General features: G+C 54.2%; 1 protein-coding gene across 1 annotated transcript in view; it reads left to right on the top strand.

Moving 5' to 3' along the window:
- The window catches only part of SMAD7 (SMAD family member 7), a 28,364-nt gene extending 9,274 nt beyond the window's left edge, over positions 1–19,090 (top strand). The window contains exon 4 of the mRNA XM_036245667.1: positions 18,005–19,090. Within this exon, the coding sequence (XP_036101560.1) occupies positions 18,005–18,543 (539 nt within the window). The 3' untranslated portion in view covers positions 18,544–19,090. The remainder of the gene's footprint in view (positions 1–18,004) is intronic.
- The last annotated feature ends 450 nt before the right edge of the window (positions 19,091–19,540 follow it).

Here is a 19,540-nt window from a genome sequence, read left to right as displayed (position 1 = left end):
CCCAAAGTAATTGCAACCATTTAGATTAATGAGGAGCTGCTACGAAGGCATGTTTGCCTCTGAAGGGGTCCCGTGGTTTAACAAAACTGCAAAAGAAAAAAAGGGGGGGCGCTCAACATGAAAGAGCATTTGTTTTGAATTTTAGCTCTTGATTTACTAATTCCCAAGGCTTCAAAGTTTGAGCTCTTTCTTCTTTCCGTTCGGAGTTGGAGCAGTTTATTAATAATGTGCCGTGGGGGGAAATTGAAGAAATTGTGTTTTGGGTGGATGCCAGTGGTTTGGGGGTGTCTGGAGGGGAGGTGATGGGCATGGAGAACACCCAGCGTTACACCCTTTGCAGCAAAAATTCCCCCCAAAAGATGATTGTAGTGGCCCAGGTCCAGGGCAGAGGGTTTTGTAAATGGAGACAGCCCAAACCTCCTCCTCCCCAAGAAGTTGATCTTTCCACTGGGAGTGTGTGTGTGGGGGGGCTGGGTGTGTCTGCCTTGCTGAGGATGAGGCCATTGGGGGCTGCGGTGGCTGCAGGGCCCGCAGGGGGGCCCTGCTGGGTAGGGGAAGGGGTTAGCAGAGGCTGGAGAGTCAGAGCCTGCTATGGGGGGGGCAAGTGGGCATCAAGGGGGGCAGCAGTGCAAGTGCCCACAAGGATTTGCCCCCTCTTTTCCCTCCTCCGCCTTGAAATAACCTCTCTGAGCGTCTCTTTCACAGGCCCTGTGTGCTGTTTTCCTTCCTGTCCTGCCCTGGCTGAGAGTGGCCTTAATGAATGGGGCTCAGTTTAGGGTGGGAGGCAGGTCGGCAGCGGGAGCCAGGGCTTGATTCTCTTGGCACGGGAAGAAGGGAAAGAAAAAACAGCCGAATGTGAAAATGTGGGGCCTTGGCTGTGGGGGTGGGGGTGTGCTCAAAGGCATGCCCCCTCCTGAAATGCAGGGTGACTCCAAGGCTGGCCCTTCCCTTTCCTGCGAGGAAGGGGAGAGGAAGGGGAGTGGGCGGCAGAAGCCCTGGGAGCTGGCCTGCTGGCTGCAGGTTGGAATTCCAGCCTCGCAGCGTGGGGCTGGCCGGTGACAGGCCCAGGCTTTTGGGACTCGCAGTGAACATACCCCACCCCTGCAAGCTTCCCTAGTCTGGGAAAACGGCACATTTTTAGAAGGCTGTGACTCGGTTCCAGGAGATTGTACTTTCATTTCTGACAGCCAGCTCTCCGAGACAGATGGATTGCTCCATGCATGGTTGTGTGTGTGTGCATGTGCGTGCATGTGTGTGTGTGCACGCACGCACGCACGCACACACTACAGACGTACAGATAGACTCCTGTGCACAGACACATGAGCAGACATGCCCAAGGCAGGCTCTGGGATAGGCCTGCGCCCCTCTCATATGGGGTCGGTGGACCTCAGTGCAGCTTCTCCATGAGAATACGCACTTTGGGGGTAGAGGCATTTTGGTGAATTGGTTCTGAATTGTGACTTGTCAACCTGACTATGGTGCCTGGAACATGTCCTGGCCTAGGAAGACCCACCTCGGAGAGGAGAGGTCTGACACAGACGGGAGCTGCTAGGTTCAGCTTGCTGGTGGAAATGGAAAGGATTTGCTCCCCGAGCCTCACTGTATCACTGGTAATTAAAAGCATGTGTTAGAAGCTGTCATCTTTGCAGCCTCCATCTGGAGCTTCATGGAGGGGGCTTTCATTTAGCTTTCCTGCTGTCCTGATTTGGGGGGGGGGGGTTGGCAGAAAGACCCTCTCACTTGTAAGTTCTAGGTATTCACTCATTCTCCAGCCTCCTCTATATATTAATGCCTGGAGCTGGCTGGGCCTTATCCATGCAAACCTCCCTGGGTAGGGCAGGGAGTAGAGGCCAGCAACCACTTGTTATTTAAGCTTCCAAAGAGGTTCCAGTGTGGATTTCAAGGAGGGAGGTGGGAAGCAATGGAGACATGATACTTAGGCCAGCTCCTGACTGCAAAGTCATTCTTATTGGAGAGACACTGTCCCACTATCCTAAGGGAAGCCAACTCCTTTGCTAGATCTTCAGACTCTTGCAGAGTTTAGGTTGAGGTGGGGGCTGTCCTTAGGTCAGCAGCCACTTCAGGACTCCTCCTTGATGCCTGATGCCATCTAGGGTCCTCTCAGAGGAGTCTTCAGAAATACCTGTATAATCTGAAAATTTGGTCCTGGCTCAGTCCACGGTCAACTTGAGCTCAAACCAAGTGACTTGGGAAAGATTGTTCCATCGTGTTTTTTAAGGAGTCATTCAGCTGCAGGTGAACAATTATTTATTGTCTGGCTTGGGATGGTGAACCTGGGTGTCTGTGGCTGTGTTTTTGGTGTCTCCTTCCCCTGCCTGGGAACAAGCAGCCTGTGGCTTCGCTGAGCTCTTGAATGCCATTTGGGGGTGGGGTGGATTGAGCTCATCCACGTGGCCAAGAGCATGGCTCTGAGGGATGAGTCAGATGGAGCTGCACATGTGACCTTACCTACTCACTCCCTACTCCCCAGGCAGCTGCGAGAAGTCAGTCTAGAGCTCGAGGGACCCCGTCCATATCTCGGTAAATGCTACAGAAGGACGCGGGCCTAGGGCCAGCTCACCTGGTGCACGCCCGCTCTCAGAGTCCGTCCTGGACAGCAGCTCCGGCTGTTTGCTGCCCATCTGCAGTGGTCGAGGCCGTGCGCTCAGTGCCTCCGGGGAAGAGCTCACTGATAAAGCCCCCTTTGTCGTGGAAAGAAGGCGGCAGGCAGGCAGTTGTAGGGTGACATTGTTTAAAGTCTGGGGCAAATTTGGGCTGCTCTGCCTACCAGACTAGAGGGGCTGCTGCCTCATGCATCCTGTTATTAAGGCAGAACAGAGCAACCAGCTAAAGGGCAGGGATCAGTGAGGTCTAGGTGCTGCTGTAGCTTTTGAGGCACCCTGGCCCACCAACCCCTCCCCCACCCTGGGCCTTTTCTTAGCAGAGCCTGACTGTAGCTGGGTTATCCTTCAGGACCTATAGGACCTCTGTGACAAGCTCCGAGCCTGTGGGGCAGTGAAAAGGGGGGAAATGCCAAAGGATTCGAGATCAGGTTTGGCTTCCCATGCATCTTTATTGCTGACGTTACTGTGCCATATTGATTCTGCAGGGCTGTGATTGCCAGGCTGCTAATTGTTCACTTCAGTCCAGGCTTAGAAGCTGGAGCAGCACTTTCAAAGCAGGTGTCCTAACCTAGTGGAAGAAACAAGGCGCAGGGCAACGGCCCCAGGTGGTCCCAGGCTTGCGTGCACGTTAGAACCCCCGGGATCCCCTGAATCGCAGTCCGTTGGTGGGGTCCTGGTATCAGTAGCTTTTGAAAGCTTACCAGGTGCAAACAAGTTGGGGAACCCTGGGTGTAAGCAGAAAAGGGGTCTGTGTTTCTTCAGGGAGTTTCTTTTGGTGGCCATGCAGGTTTTCTGTGATTCTAAACAATAGCCTCCCCTTATCCGCTGTTTTACTTTCTGTGGTTCAGTTACCCAGAAATAAACAGGTCCTGAGTTTTATATGGTGCACCCTTCTGAGTAGTGTGACGAAATCTCACCGCCCCACTCCATCCTGCCCAGGACAAAAATCATCCCTTTGTCCAGTGTCTCCACTGTTGTGGTGTCACAGTGCTTATTTCAAGTCACCCTTGTTTATTGAATGGTGGCTCCAAAGTGGAAGAGGGGTGACGCTGGCAATTTGGATGCACCGCAGAGAAGCCATGAAGTGCTTCCTTTAAGTGAAAAGTGAAAGTTCTCAACTTATAAGGCGTTATATTATTTCACATCATCACAAGAAGAATGGACGTACAGTACAAGGTAGTTCCAGAGAGACCACATTCACACAACTAATTACAGTATATTGTTGTAGTTGTCAATCTCTTACGGTGCCTAATTTATAAGGTAAACTTTATCATAGGTATGTCTGTCTAGGAAGAAACATAGTATATATATAGGGTTTGGTTAAGAAGAAACAGTGTATTTGGTTAGGAAGAAACATAGTGTATATAGGGTTTGGTTAGGAAGAAATGTAGTGTATATAGGGTTTGGTCTGTCCATGGTTTCAGGCATCCACTGGGGGTCTTGGAACATATCCTCCTCGGATAAGGGGACGACTACTGTATATGCTGCTGTAGTTAAGAATATGAGTCTTTTGCTTTTTGAACCTCTTCTCATATAAGCTTTTTGCTTGATTGTAGGAATTTGACTCTGTGCCTTCCTCCAGTTGTCTTTGCTGTTGTGAATGACATTGTAACAGTGACCATGGATAGGGCTTCCTTTTGGGATGATAAAAATGTTCTGGAATAGATAGTGGCGATGGTGGCCCAGTCTATGAATGCATTCAGTGTCACTAATGGTAAATTTTATGTTAGGGGTATTTTACCACAATTTAAAAAAGTAGTGACTTGTGGTAGCTTTTAAATAAATACATGCAGATATTTGGATAATCATTAAAAAATAGTGACTCAGAATAAAAACGGGGAGACTTTGGTTGGGTGCCTGGGATCCACTGTTGATAGACACTTGTTTCCAGTGCACCTCTGAGGTCTCCTGAGGTGGGGCACATTGAGGAGCCCTGCTCTCTGGCTTGATTTACCTGGAGAAGCAGGCAGGAGGGCTCCCTAGGGTGTGTTTTCTGATCCTGGCCTGTCGGGGCGGGGGGAGGGGGGGTCCACCGGTGCCGTGCAGGGGCTGTCTCCCAAGGCCTGGGGTCCTCCGGCCTCCCGTTGGGTGATCTGGACCCCTCCTCTGCCCCTGCTGCTGGAGCTTCCGGTCGATGGGACATCCTCCTCGTGACATCTTCGCCCAGGTTCTAGGACTCCGAGGAGGCGGGCGACACTCCCGGGAGCCCTCCCTGTGTGGGAGCCTCGTGAGGATACTGTACAGCGCGGCCACCGGGAGGTCACCACTGGCCCTACCATCTTCTCGCCGTATTGAATGGCGAGCCCGGGGCCTGGCCGCCTGCCTACTGTCACAGAGAGGCTTCCTCTCCGGGCTATTTTCAGCGGGAAGATATTATTAACTGCTGAGGCACAGTTCTGAATTTAGTGGCTAACACACCAAGAAAGCAACAATCACCCGGTGGTGGCAACTTGACCAAAACACGTGGGCTCATTGGGGGGACTTGGCTGCCCCGGACCCCTCCACTTCTCCGCGTGGGGATCCGGGCCCTGGCCCCGCTCCCGGGGAAGCTGCCGGTGCAGACTCAGGACCCGCACAGAGAACGAGGCTTTTCATGAAGCCAACCCTTCAGAGGTGTAGAAAATGATAGCACTTATATTCCAAGATGGGGATGGGGCAGTGGGCGGGAAAAGGATCTGTCTAGAGAGTTTCGGATGGGGGTTTAGAACGGGGTGATAACTTTCACCTTGTAAGCGAACAGGAAATATTGGGACAAGACAGGAAATTGCATCATTCCCTTTATGAGAAGAACTCCAGCAAAAAGTTGCTCGTGAAAGGTAGTGGCTGAGAGGAGACCAGCCCGCTTTGTTTGTGTTCCCCCCTCTTCCCTTCCACTCCCACGAGAACTTTTAGGCCATTTTCTTTAAGAAAGAGGTTGTTTGAGAACTTTATGTTATTTTTATTATTTAAAAAAATATTTTACCAGAAGGGTCACCTTCAGTTGAAATGTTAACGGCAGCCTTATTCCCCGGCTGACTAAAGGATCTTTCATGACTTTCTCAGCTTCCTTCCCCAAATGGTGGGGCCAGCGCTCTTGGCTGGAGGCGCGTTTTGGTTTGGCGGCCGGGCCCTCCGCACGGGGCCCCACCCAGTGTCCTTAGCTCGGTTTTAACTTGCCAAAAAAAAAACCCTTATGTGTTTTATTTTGGTAGGGGTAGGTAGGAGTGTACTCATGCCCAAAGTCCTTTGTCCCGTGTCTCCTTCCCCTACACAGAGGTGCCGGGCACTTGGCAGGTTGGAGCTCAGGGCTGCCTGTATTTTGAAGCCACTGAATCAGCCCCTGTCCCCTGCCGCACCCGCCCCTTAGTTCCTTAACTCCTGAGATGGTTTCTAGGGCACTAGTGAGGAGTGGAGAGGAAACGGGAGGCAGCGTCCCTGTCCCTGTCCCTGGTACAGCGGTGCCCGGTCGCTGTGCTCTGCCCTGGGAGGAGGGGGCTCCCCACAGCCCCGCCCCATGGTGCTGTGGGGCAGGCGATGCTGGCCTGGGTGTGAACACAGTTTCTCTGCACTCACCCCTGGGCTTCTGAGTCTTTGACCATGTCATTGTTCTCATGACATGTGACAGTGCCCTGACCTATGCTGCCAAGGAGCCATCTTTAAGGATGGGGACCAGAAAGAAAGCCGAGTGTGTGGCTGGCTTGCTCCCCACCCCCACCCCTTGCCAGCCTTTCTCCTTAGCGTGCTGTGTTTTGTTTTCATAACACTACAAGAGCCCTGGGGTGTGTAAAAGCATTGTTGAACACTCAGTGAGGGGAACTTGTCCAAACAGAGCGGGACGCCAGGGCAGAATGCTGTGGGCAGGTGGTGTGCCCACAGAGGGTGCCGGGCCGGCGCCTGGCTTGGAAACACCTCTCAGGACTGCCGCAGCTGTCTGGGAAGTTGCTGAGGACAGGGGCTTCTATTTTGCCATCTCCGCAGGGAGCCCAGGACAGGGTCTGGGCCTTCCATCGCTGACCCCAGCCTGGAAGGCACTGTCCCCTCCAAGGGTGGGTTCACACGTGTCTTCCTCTACCACGTGTAAAGCTGAGCGAGCCATCTGCTTTGAGTGAAGCCAGTGTGTCTCTGGTTCATTCATTTAGTGATTATTTATTGAGCACCTACTATGTGCCAGTCTCTCGGAGGTGTGGAGGCTACAGTTCTTGAGCCCTGATAGAACGAAGGGCAGCAGCTACAGTGGCTTCTCTGAGGGTGCTGTTGGGTGCATGGAGTGTAGGGGGGGCTCCTTCTCAGGCAATTGCTACAGGACAGAAGGAGCCAGGTCCCATGGGCTCAGAGCCACGCCTTGGGGTGGGTAAGGTGTCGTGAGACATGGCCGAGGTGCACGCAGGGGTCCCTGGGTGACTGAGCAGGAAAAGTAGGCAGAGTTTGGCCTCTGCTTTGAGTGTGTTGAGAACAAAACGAAGCTTGTGGGTAAACAGAGGCCCGTCTCCTCCAGTTCTGGCTCCAGCCCCTCTGCCCCCACTTGTTGATTGTGAGATAACATCAGGAGGCACAGTTATAATCCAGACCCTGGCAGTAGCCCGGGCATGTGGAGAGGTGACCAGCCAAACACTGGCTCTTCCACGGGACCACAGCCAGAGACTGATGGGACACGTGGAAGGATAGTTAAGTATTTAATGTCTTGACAGCCACAGGGAAGGTGGGTGTCTTAAAAGCCCAGGAGTTCGGACTTTCCATTTGTAACTCCAGTGGGCTTGATTCTCGTGAAGAGCACCTGGAGCTGCACCTGTGCTTCCAGTTTGCAACCTGATGGTCAAGCCATGTCTGAGGTCCCAGCCCGGGTGTGAGGCCCTGGCTCCCCTTCAGTAGGGTTTGCATGAAGTCACCTAATGCTCAGTTACCAAAGTGTTTCGTTTTCACATTCATCCTGCCCCTGTCCGTTCCCTGCAGGCTGCCTGGTGGCTCTATTCAAGGAGCTCCCTAATTTCATTAATCTTCTTGCTCCTCTGGAGCCCCACTGGCCTCTTCTGGCCGGGAGAGCCGTTTGGGCCCGGAGTTTGATCCAGGGCGAAAGGGCAGAACCGACCTCACCTCCAGTTTCATCTTGCAAAGCGGGGAGTTTCTGCCCTCAGACAGAAGATGGCTCAGATAGCCAGGCCAGGGGCTCCTGGGGGCTCTTGTGTTTGTTCATTTCTATGTTCTCTTTTTACTTTTTAACTTGGGATGGTCGCTCAACAGGAACAAAAACAGTGTGACGCCGAGGTAGGACTCTGCTATTGGTAGACACTCCTTTCTGCTGTCCCCGCCCGCCTTTCCCGCCTTCCGCCCCTTCCAGTCCCCGGAGAAGCTGGCAGTGTCTCCTTCCCCAGTGGGGTGGATGAACTGAGGCCGGGAAGGGCCCGGAAGAACTCTTCCCCTCAGAATGGGGACCTTTCCTGCCTCAGGCTGCCCTTTAGCTGGCACAGCCCCTCCCCCTCATTAATCAGTAACCTAGAGGGAAAAGCAAAAGTTGAGTTCTTCTCTGACCTGGGGTGCACAGTACAGTTCTTACAACTCCATGGCCCTGCCCCCAACTCAGTGGGGTCACAATTAAACCCCACCCCCCTCCCCGAGGGATAGTTCCTGAGCATGAGGCCTGGAGGGAGGGGGCGGGCTGCAAAGATTCCAAAGCCTCATCTCAGTGTGAGCTGGATGCCCCAGTCCCAGGAGGAGGTTTGGAGAGAAAGACAGAAGTAAAGTGCCCTCCAAGTTTCTGTCCCAGAGGCTGGCCTAAGGGTGGGGAGCTCAGCCACCAGTTGGCCTCATGGCCATGGCCGTGCAGGAACCTTGTTTGTGTGTCCTTCTCATATGCAAAATAAGTGGTTGGACCTGGTCTCCAAGTTCCTTGCGGTTCTGACATTCTGTGATTGTTGGTTCTTGGATTTGCGGCGAGTGGGTGTGAGACCCCCGTTGCTGAGCTAGTAGGATAATGGCCTCTTCCAATTTCAAGTTTCTTGGCTTCCAAACTGTTCCTAGAATGAGTGACAGTTGAGGAGCCTTTCCCCAGATAAATGAATAAGCATACCTATTTGCCTGTGTTTCCAGGGTCTTTGCCCTTGCGGGGAATCCCCTGTACTTGGCAGGGTAGGTTTGCGGGGACTGTGCAGGGAGAGCGTTAGGGGAGGCGCAGGGCCTTTTTCTTTTTTCAGGGGGGAAAATATACATAACACTTACCATCCTAACCTTTTTTTTTTTAATCCTCACCTGAGGATATTTTTCTATTGATTTTTCAGCTAGAGTGGGAGAGAGAGACACATCGACTCGTTGCCTCCTGGGTGACCAGGGTTGGGGGTCAAACCCACAACTGAGGTACATGCTCTTGACTGGGAATGGACCCCGAGACTCTTTGGTCCACAGGCCAACGCTCTGACTGGCTAGGGCCATCCTAACCATTTTTTTTTAAATGTTTTTTTCTTCATTGATTTAGGAGAGAGAGAGAGAGAATAACATTGATGAGAGAGAATGTTGATTGGCCGCCTCCTGTATGCCCCCCACTGGGGATTAGGCCTACAACATGGCCATGTGTCCTGACCGGGAATCGAACCGGTGGCCTCTTGGCACATGGGTCAACGCCCAGCTGCCGAGCCACACTGGCCGGGCCATCCCAACTATTTCTAAGGGTACGGTTCAGTGGCATTAAGCACATTCACATAGTTGTGCAACCGTGACCACCATCCATCCCCAGAACTCTCATCTTCCCCAAACACACTCTGTACCCACTAAGCACCAGCTCCCCGGTCCCCTCCTCCCAGCCCTCGGCAGCCAGTGTTACTTTCTCTCTCTGAACCTGACTATCCCAGGCACATTGCGGGAGTGGAATCAGACAGTATTTGCCCTTTTGTGTCTGGCTTATTTCCCGTAGCGTGTACCTGAATGGTCCCTCCGTGTTGCAGCACAGGTCAGACTTGCTTTTCTTTACGTGTACACGTCTTGTGTATTCATTCTGTTGGTGGACACTTGGGTTGCTTCCACCTTTGGGCTGTTGTGAATAGTGCTGCTATGAACATGGGTGTATAAGCAATCTCTTCAAGACTCTGGGTATGCTCTAGGCTGAGTGTCACACAGCAGGGCCGTCTTGACTTGTATATCTGCAGAGACTGAGCCCATGGGGCAGGGGAGCCCCACTGCCCCTCACACTCCTGGAGGTGCAACTGGGTGGGCCTGAGGGTGAGCCCTGGGGCAGGAGGAGTGAGAGGAGCAGGGGTGGGGGTGGGGTGGGGCTAAGTCTGTCCGTGTGTGGTGGGGGAGGGGAGGGGTGGCCTGGCTTTGCAGTAATACAAGCCGGATTGGAGCCCACATTTATGTGAGGCCCCAAGTCCTCTGAAACGTGGGCCACAGCACAGGACAGCCAGCCATTTGTGTTGAACTCCAGGGGTTTGTGCCGGCAGCCCAGGGTGGGGAGACTTTTCTTGTCTTTTCGTCCACTGGCCTCCTCACTGGGAGGGCTGGGGAGGGGTGCGTCTCAGGCCCAGGAGGTCCTGGGTGCTCTGGGGGTGAAAGGGCTGAGGTGGCTGAACAGTGAGTGTGTCAAAGCCAGAGAGATTAGATTACGGAGGCAGACAGAAGTAATGATTAACTTTTCCAGTCTGCACACTGTCTCCAGTCTGTCGTACTGTTGTTTTTCCCTGCAAGTACAGTGTGGGCCCCGGCCTGGCCAGGCCCCGGTGTTGGGTTGTAAAGAAAGAATGAGTGCTGGGATTGAGCAGGGGGCGGGGAACAAGGGAGCCAGGGAGCCTGCTGGAAACGGAGGCTTTTCCATCAGATCCTGCGTTGGAATTTATTGGCCGGAATGCAGTAAATGTTCAAAATGCCATCCCATCCAACAGTTTTCATAATTGTTATGGAACAAGGGGAGCTGGGGAAGGGGAGGGATGAAAAGGACTTTTGTTTCCCACTGTATTTTTCCACGTCTTCGGACGGTTTTCCTACCAGTCTAGAAAACTGGAGTTGAGATGGAGCTGTGTGGGGGTTGGGGCAGGGCAGGGCCGGGCCTTCGGCTAGGTCCTGAAATACCTTTCAGGGAGTTGGAGGTCATTGTGCACCAGGATTTATTAAAATGGGGCCCACAGAAAAAGCAGCTCACTGCAGGGCAGCCCCCCAGACCTGCAGAACCAGGCAAAGCTGTCCTGTACCCCTTGGGGGTGTGTCCTTTGGGAGAATTGGCATTGTATGCATTCATTTTTATTAAGATTTTTATCGAGCTTTAACATGTAGCCAACATACAAGTGGTCAGTAAAAAGCAGAAAATGAGGGACATTTTAGTGGCTTAAGGACCGCTTCCTTTGTTGGGTTCATGTGTGAGTGCGCATGCATTCCTGGTTGGGGGTACACATGCAGAATTCGGGTGATTCTCTGAACTCCCTCCGGGTAAGAGTTGGACGGGTGGGTGGGTTTTGAGATTTGGTTCGGTCACCTTCCTGTTACCTGACCGTCCCACCCTCTTGCGTCTTCCTTGGAGCAGCCCGGGTCATACCCATTGGTCAGGCATGTGAGCAGATAATGCCAGTCAGGCCTGGGGGGACTCACCCCTTTCTGGAGAGAGCTGCTGAGTTATTGGGGGGTATTGGGGGGAATTTTGTGGTGCACCATGGAGTGGAAAAGTCTTGACGTTAAGACTTGAAAAGTTTTAATGAGGCTGGCGTATGCTAAACAACAGCCAGAGAGGCCCATTTACTGTAAATATTATGAATGGAGTTGGCTGAACTGGAGTCCCCACCCTTCCTCTGAGGCCTCTCCGAGCCGGGCAGAGCTGGCCTCCTCCGAAGGCAGGCAGCCGGGTACACGCTATAATTTGCATGGCTGACGGCTGGGGCACAGGAAGCAGCGTCAGCCGGGCTGGCGAGACAGACGGGAGCTTTTGATTTCTGTGGCTTCCCCTCCCCTGCCTGGCTGTCCCCGCAGTTATATTCTCTGATGCCCAAATACTGTTCTTTGGAGGGACCCCCAGGGTGGGGCCCTCATACTTGGATTTTTGAGGGGCTTTGGGAGGTGGGGGTGGGGCCCTTTGGGGAGCAGGGAAGTACACTTTAGCTCTAGTAACTGATTACTCATCACAACACAGTCACACATTAGTCTTCTAGACTAGCAGGATCTGCCAATCAGTAAGCTTGGGAGACTCTGCAGGAGGGTGGTGATGGGTGGGAAACTTCAGGGTGCCAAGCCTGCGGGCACATTGGGAGATTGATGGTGAGAAAGGAGACCCTCCCCTGGGGACTTACCTTTTCCTGAGGACAATGAATGACATAACAGAAAGGACAGAAGTTTGTAACTCTTTGTACTTAAAATGTTGGTTTAGAGGTGGACACAGCAAAAACTGACCCAAATCTTCCTGTCCTTTTCATTTTGTTTGTTTGTTTTATTGTTGCAAATTAAATGCAAAAATGTGCTCTTCTCCCCAAAATGATTTTCTTATTCTCTGAACGGTAGTAAAAATGAGTGGAACCAGCATAGTTGAATACTTTGTGAATCACAGAGTGTAGCCAGAGACCATCAGAGCCAGAAGTGGGCCCATGGGCCTGTTTTGCCCCAGCCCCTTTTATTTTAGTTATGGTCAGGTCAACCTGAGACTCAGAGAGGGCAAGCCACTTGGCCAAGGTCACAGAGCAACTTGCTTGGCAAAGCCACTTCTTGGCGAGAGAAAGTTGGACCTTGCACTTGGCCCTAAAGTAGGCATAGCATTTCCAAAGTGTGTTCTGGAGGACACTTATTTTTCCTCTCTAACATTTGCAGAGGAACCCTTGGGGACTGGTAGCTTTAGAGGCGGCTGCCCACCCACAGCTCACACCCAGCAGTATTCTGGCCTTGAATCTCAGTTCTGCTCTTTGGCAAGTGTCTGTGCCTCATTTCCCCTTTAACACAAGGGCAGTGATAATATGCCACCTTAGAGGACGGTTCTGAGCCCCTTTGGAACAAGGCCTGTACATAGTAGATGCTAGTAGGTGTGGGCCTTGCCCAGAACTGTTGTCCCATGGGGGTGGGGGCAAAGGGGAAGAGCGCGTCGTGTTTTCCGAGCAGCTGGAAAACCCGAGAGAGGAGACCCTTGAGTGTAGCTGCAAACTGGGCCTGGCTCCCTGCTGCTTTTGTATCACATCGTCATAACAACCTTGTGGGGCTGGCACCGGGAGTTTCAGTCACTGCCAAGGTTTCACGGGAGGTAGGTTTGAACTGGGGCGTCGGGGTGGGGTGGAGCGTGTGTGGGGGTGTTGTGCCACAGCCAGAAGTCCCTGAGGGATAGGATTTGGGGAACTCGGTTGGGCCCAGGGACCTGAGGAAGCACCCCAGACTTTGAAGGGAGAGCCTGTGGCACCCCTCCTCCCCAAGCCAGCCACCTCAAATGGAGGTAACATGGTTACAGAGCCCTGAAAAAAAAGTCAGCTTTCCCAGCCCTGCCTTCTACCAGCCAGAAGTCACCCTCTGATCCTTTGGCGAACACTGGCGCAGTGGTGACTGGCTGGGTCTGAGAATTAACCTGAAACATCTGAGCTTGTTTCGACTCCTTGGGTGATTTGCTCTAAACCCCAGAGCTGCCTGGGCTGCCGTAGGACTCAGGAGCCCTGGCGTGGTCGTGCGTATCCTGATGAGGGTGAAACGTGGCCGATTAGGAGCTGACCCTAGAACCCAGACTGAATCCAGACACTTCGGAAAGTGTTCATGTGTTTGCTTTAGTTTTTGGTTGTTTGCCTCTTGAAAACAAGAGACCTACAGTAAGGGTCCTTGATGACTGTGAGTATTTCGGATGGGAATAGATTGGGCAGGTTGGCACCGGGTCCCTTTTATCTCAGCCCTTCTCCCTGAACCGGGCTGGCGGGTCTCGGAACAGCTGGCTTCCTGACCGGGGTGGGGAGCAGGGCCCACGGGATGGGTGCTGTTAACCTTTGAGATGTCTGATGTCTGATGTCGGCAAGGCAGGATGAGGCAACCCTTGGTGGCGCCGGAGTCCTGAGGAGAAAGGACCCTGGACCGGCTGTGGGCGAGGCCTGGTGGTATTTGCATTCCAGGGCTGCTGGGTTGAACTTCTGGGTCTACTTCTGTGCCCTTCGCCTGCCCTCATCAGCCTGTGCGCGGCCACCATTTCTGCCCTGGCCCCCATCTCCCCGGGCTGCTCCATCCTTAGCCTCTGCTTGGCAGGACCGCTGGGGAGGGGGCTCACAGGCCCATCCCACTGTTGGATTTTGGCAGAGAAATGTCCCTTTATAATCCAGGTGCCTTGCAGAGGTGAGGTATCCTTGCCACCTTCTAACCCAGCCCCCTTGTGCCCTGGCAGTTGTGCCTGAATGAAGTGGGCACAGCCGTTGTGGCTCTGTCCTGTATTAGCTTTGCTTCCCAAGTATCTCCCTGTCCTGAAAGGCCAGGGTCTTGGGGACCCCCTCCCCAGGAGCCCCACCTCTGTGTGTGGGCGGGCGCATAGCAGGCTCCGATGGCCTTACTCTCATGCATGCCCATGTGCTCGGAACCCTGGGCTGGCGGGGATGGTGCCTGCCTCCCTGGGCTCGTGGTGAGCCTCACAAGCTGGAGTCCAGAAATGGTACCGCGGAGGCACTGGACTTGGTCTTTCCTTCCTGCCTTTATTTTCCCTTCATCTCCTTACACCTTCAAATAAATTTAAAAGGGGGGAAATTCTTCCCTTACCTAGAACCTGGCCTTGAGATCTGGTCACGCCATGCCGTTGAGACCCCGGGCGAGCGCTTCATTCATGAGCCTCTGGTCTGTTCATTCATGACCAGGGTAATTAAATAACTCTTTGTGCGAGGCTGCGGGCTCCTTGTTAAGTGGTCTTCCCCGCGCAAGTGCAAACACGAGCGCAGCCCTCCCCTTCTCAACACCCACCTCCCCCTTCCTTTTAAAGGGTCGACTTTATGCTTTAAGGGAATGGGGGGGCCAACCTTATAGGAATTTTAGGCCGATTCAGCATTTTTCTGGGGTTGCTCCAAAAGTTCCCTAAACTATAATAAAAAGGAAAGAAATTGTGAGCAGGCATCTGATTAGTTAGCTTTTTACAACACAGCCTTTCTTTTTGATGCTGAAAACTGAGCAAATGCAGTGTTAAAACGTCCTGAGCAGCTTTCTGAGGGGGGAAAGGAGTTGTTGGAAATCCGGAAAAGGTTGTAAAGCTGAGGGAAATTCACAAGGGGCCAGGAGCTTTGCCTTTGGAGTTGAAGTATCAGCAACCATGATAAGCCAGGGTGGGCCTGGGAGCCTCCTCCTCAGTGGTAACCAGCCAACCAGGGAGACTCTTCTGTGACATCTTCCCAGGTCTCCCAACGCCTGGGGAACCTCAGGAGCTAAGCACAGACCTTTGTGGGGAGACACTTGTGGGCTGTGGGCCCAGTTCAGGGAACTAGGGTTCTCTGAAGATGATGCTGATTGCTTCCCAGAAATGAGCCCAAGTGACGGGGAATTTGGGGCAAAGGAGGAGAGTCTCTGGGTTGGCAACGTGGGAAGCTGTGCGGGACCCTCCGAGGTGTGAGGCCTTAAAGGGGCTTGGCTGCTGGAGGGGTGGTTTTACTGGAGAGGCAGTCCAGGGGCAGCGAGAAGCAGGCTGTGGGGTGACAGGGGGGTCCTGCTGCGCCAGATTAGGGCACCTAGTGAGCTTTCAGGGGCCTTGTTCACACACAGGGACACCCACACGCTGCCGTTTATCTGGGCTGGGCCATTAACCTCAACAGAAAAAGGCTTTTTCCAGGGATGTCTGGCAGCAAATTGCTGGGTGGACTGGCGGGCTGCACAGATGAAAGAGAAACCCGCCAGAACATCCCCCCTCTCCCCCCTCTCCCCCCTCTCCTCTCAGGGCGCTGGGCTGGAGTCCAGCTGACCTCAGGCCCCAGCCCCCACCCACCTTCTGCCCCCAGAGATGGGGCAGACACAGCCCCTACCTCTTGCCCATGGGCTTGGCGTGAGGGCAACTGCCTCCATCCCAGTGTGCGCCCCCCACCCCCTGCTAGCTGGTGCCAGGTTTCACAGGGCCAGGCTCCATGAAGCAAAGTACTGTGAGATCTCCTGAGGGTCGCCTGCACCCTCTCCCCGCAGCTCCCCAGCCTTCCCTTCCAGGCCAGGCCTGTTGTCTGAGTTGGGACAGTAGGAGAGCTTCCTACATTTCCAAACACTCCCCTTCGGGCGGGGCTTCCTCCTCCAGCACACTTGCACCCAGAGTGCGCTTATTTATGGGCTTGTTGCGGGGTCTCGGGTGCAGCCTCAGAGCTGAGCTCCTCGGCAGAAAGTTCAAGGATTGCCAGCGCTCACGAGTTTATTAGCAGTTGATGGATCCTTTGCAGAAACAAGTTAATGCCTGATGAGTCACCTTCTGCTTGGAGCCCTGTCCCTCTCTTATTTTTCCATATGTTCCTGTGTGTGCGCACGCAAACACACACTCACATGTGTGCTCACACTCACGGACACACAGCCTCTCTCTCACACTTGTGCTTTACAGATGCCTGTGGGGTGGGGGTGACAGGCCATTTTCTGGGGTTGACTTTCGGGGGAGTGGGGATCGAGGGAAAGGAATGAGCCCCCAGCCCCCCATTTCGTGTCGCTGTCTGGGCAGGCATTTGAGAAGGCCATCTGGGTGCCTGTAGGAGCCAGCCACTCAGGGTGTGTGTTTGTGGCTGCCTCAGTGGGTCACAGTGCACATTTCTGTGCTTATTTATGGGGCACCTCCATGCATAAAAAAACGGCTGCTGCTTAAAAAAAACAACAAGTTCATGGAGCTGACTGGTTCCCAGGTCCTGACATGCCTGTGAACACTGGAAGGGAGTTGTGTGCCGAGCCGCACCGGGTTACCCAGCCTGCCGGGGCAGTAGACACGGGCCCCCCGGACCCCCTCCGGCCCGGTCCCCGTGCTGGATAAGCCACCATCCATTCTCCAGGCCCAGTTGCTCCAAAACCAAAAAGGCCAAACACACCAAAAGATGCCTCACAGCCAGCCCCACCTTCCTTTCCCAAGTCCCCCTGAAAGGGAAAAGGGGGGCAGGAGGAGGCCTCTGCCTCCCCCTCCCCCTCTCCCCATTTTTGTTAACAAATACAAGACTTCCGGTCTCCGCCCTGCCGCCACAAACCACAGCGTTCGGCCGGCGGGGAGATTTATGGCTCCCAGTCTGAGGCCTGCCCGCCGGCTCCAGCTTCAGGAGGAGTCGGATGCCAGCCGCCCAGACCCCCCTTCCTTCCACACAGCCCCCCTCGGAGACCCGCGTGCCTGTTCGGGAAGTCACCACCAGCCTCCCAGTCCCCCAGGCTGCTGCTGGAAGAACCATTTCTGGGACCAGTGTGGGGGCTTCAGGGGAGGGAGAAAGGAGGGCAGGGCAGGAGTCTAGATGCTCTGGGAAGGGAGGGGGAAGGGGCATGAGCAGAGGGCACTCGAAGCACCGCCGTACCCGTCTGAGAGACGTGCTCTTCTGTCTGGGCTGGAGGAAGCTTGTATGGCAGTCTGGGCTGCCATCCTGATCTGAGAACTTGGTACAATGCAGTCTGGGCTAACGTGGGCCCGTGTGCAGTCTGGACTAACGTGGGCCCGTGTGCAGTCTGGGCTGCCATCCTGATCTGAGAGCAGTGCAGTCTGGGCTAACGTGGGCCTGTGTGCAGTCTGGGCTGCCATCCTGATCTGAGAACGTGGTACAATGCAGTCTGGGCTAAGGTGGGCCCATGTGCAGTCTCGGCTAACGTGGGCCCGTGTGCGTGTGGTGGGATTTGACATTTTGATAGAGATTCACCCGTTGTGTACAGAGCTGCTGCTGATAGACCCTGAGGGTGGTTTTTCTATTTAGGAAAATTTTTTTTTGCTCCAAATCACCTCCATTTACATTTTTACCAGACAGCACTTGCTTACGACCAAGGCACTGATCTGAGAACTTGGTACGGTGTCAGAGACCATGTAGCAAGTGGTCCTAGAGTCTGGAGACCTGAGTCCTACCTTGGTCTGGCGCCGTCACCCTCCAGGGCTGTTTTCTCGTTAGGATGACTAGGGCCCAAGGTGCCATCCAGGTTAAAGAACTGTAATTCTAGGCCATCTGTAAGGCCTTTTCTAGCTTTAAAATCAGGACCAGCCATGTTACCAGGGGTCCCCTGGCTCCTGAGCTCCGCAGGATGGGGCTTTCTTTGGCCAGGTGGGCACATGCACTGATGTCTGGAGCCCTAACGGGATGGGGAGGCGGTGGGAAGAAGCACCCCGGTGAGTCCCGTGCTTATTAAAGGCAGAGCTGTTCTCCCAGAGGATCAGGGTTTCCAGGCCCCAGTAGGAGACACTCAGTACCACCATCGCCTCCTCCCGTCTTGTACGAGAGCCCAGCTGGTTGGGGGTGTGTGTCTTGATTCTGCAGGAGGGGAAGCCCGTGTCCCTCACCACCAACCATGTCTGCCATTTCATTCTGCAGATTCCCAACTTCTTCTGGAGCCTGGGGATCGGTCACACTGGTGCGTGGTGGCATACTGGGAGGAGAAGACACGAGTCGGGAGGCTCTACTGTGTCCAGGAGCCCTCCCTGGACATCTTCTATGATCTACCTCAGGGGAATGGCTTTTGCCTCGGACAGCTCAATTCGGACAACAAGAGTCAGCTGGTGCAGAAAGTGCGGAGCAAGATCGGCTGTGGCATCCAGCTGACGCGGGAAGTGGATGGCGTGTGGGTGTACAACCGCAGCAGTTACCCCATCTTCATCAAGTCAGCCACACTGGACAACCCGGACTCCAGGACGCTGCTGGTGCACAAAGTGTTCCCCGGTTTCTCCATCAAGGCTTTTGACTACGAGAAAGCGTACAGCCTGCAGCGGCCCAACGATCACGAGTTCATGCAGCAGCCGTGGACGGGCTTCACCGTGCAGATCAGCTTCGTGAAGGGCTGGGGCCAGTGCTACACCCGCCAGTTCATCAGCAGCTGCCCGTGCTGGCTGGAGGTCATCTTCAACAGCCGGTAGCCCGGGAGGGGCCAGAGCGAGAGCCGAGCGGGCCCCGTCCAAACTACTTTGCTGCTAATATTTTCCTCCTGAGTGCTTGCTTTTCATGCAGAATTCTTTGGTCATTGTCCCCCTCCTCCTTGTCATTCTTGTTTATGTTCTGTTTTGTTTTGTTCTTTGAGAAATAGCTTATGAAAAGAATTGTTGGGGTCGTTTTCTGGGGGGGGGGTGGTGTTGTAGTGTTGGCAGTACACCCCCATATGAAAAGGGGAAGCAAGAATTGTCCCACCAAACACAGTGTGTGAATGGGGAGCAGGCCCTAACTTGGGGGTCATTGTTCCACTTGTCAGGGTGGATGTGTGAGCGACCGTGTGCCTGTGTGTCTGTGAGTGAGTGTGTGTCCGTGAATGGCTAATGGGGGAGATGGGAGCTCTCTGTGCTTCTTAATGATGTCTCCAGCTGCGAGGTTTGCGCTCCCAGCTGTGTCTCTCTTGCCCTTTGGACGTGCTCAGTGGGGCAGAGGCAGCGCCTGGGCAAGCCTGTGACCAGTGTCCCAGCAGCTGCCAGAAGCAAGGCTCTGTCCCCAGCCTGGGGGTGCCCCGCCCCGCCCTCCCCTTCTAGGACCCAGGCCTGTCACAAGGCTTCTTAGAAACAACCCTGCACGAGGCTGGACTCCTTCCAGCCTCCCCGCTGCATCGTCCTGTCCTGTCTTTTTTGGCCATCTGCTCCTGGTTGTCTCTGGGGTGGGCTTCCTGAGGGCTGCCGGGGCGGCCCGTCATAGTATCGCCCACCCAGTGCCCGCTCAGGCCCCTCAGCCTCTCCCTGCCCCGGTCCCATCAGGTTTGACCCGGACTCGGAAACCAGCTCAGCACTTTCCTCCCCTCTGCAGCCTGTGTGTTGAGCTTTGCTGTTAGACCAGCGAGGGGAGCAGCCCCCTTCCCACCAAGAAGGATTCAGTCCATCAGAACCCGAGGCACCGTCCTGGGCGCTGACACCTAACTGCTCTTTCGTTTCTTCT

This window comes from Molossus molossus, unplaced genomic scaffold (genome assembly GCF_014108415.1).
Source record: "Molossus molossus isolate mMolMol1 unplaced genomic scaffold, mMolMol1.p scaffold_m16_p_6, whole genome shotgun sequence".
NCBI classification, from domain to species: domain Eukaryota; kingdom Metazoa; phylum Chordata; class Mammalia; order Chiroptera; family Molossidae; genus Molossus; species Molossus molossus.
The sequence above is the reverse complement of the archived record's forward strand: the minus strand, read 5'-3'. Positions and strand labels throughout refer to the sequence as shown.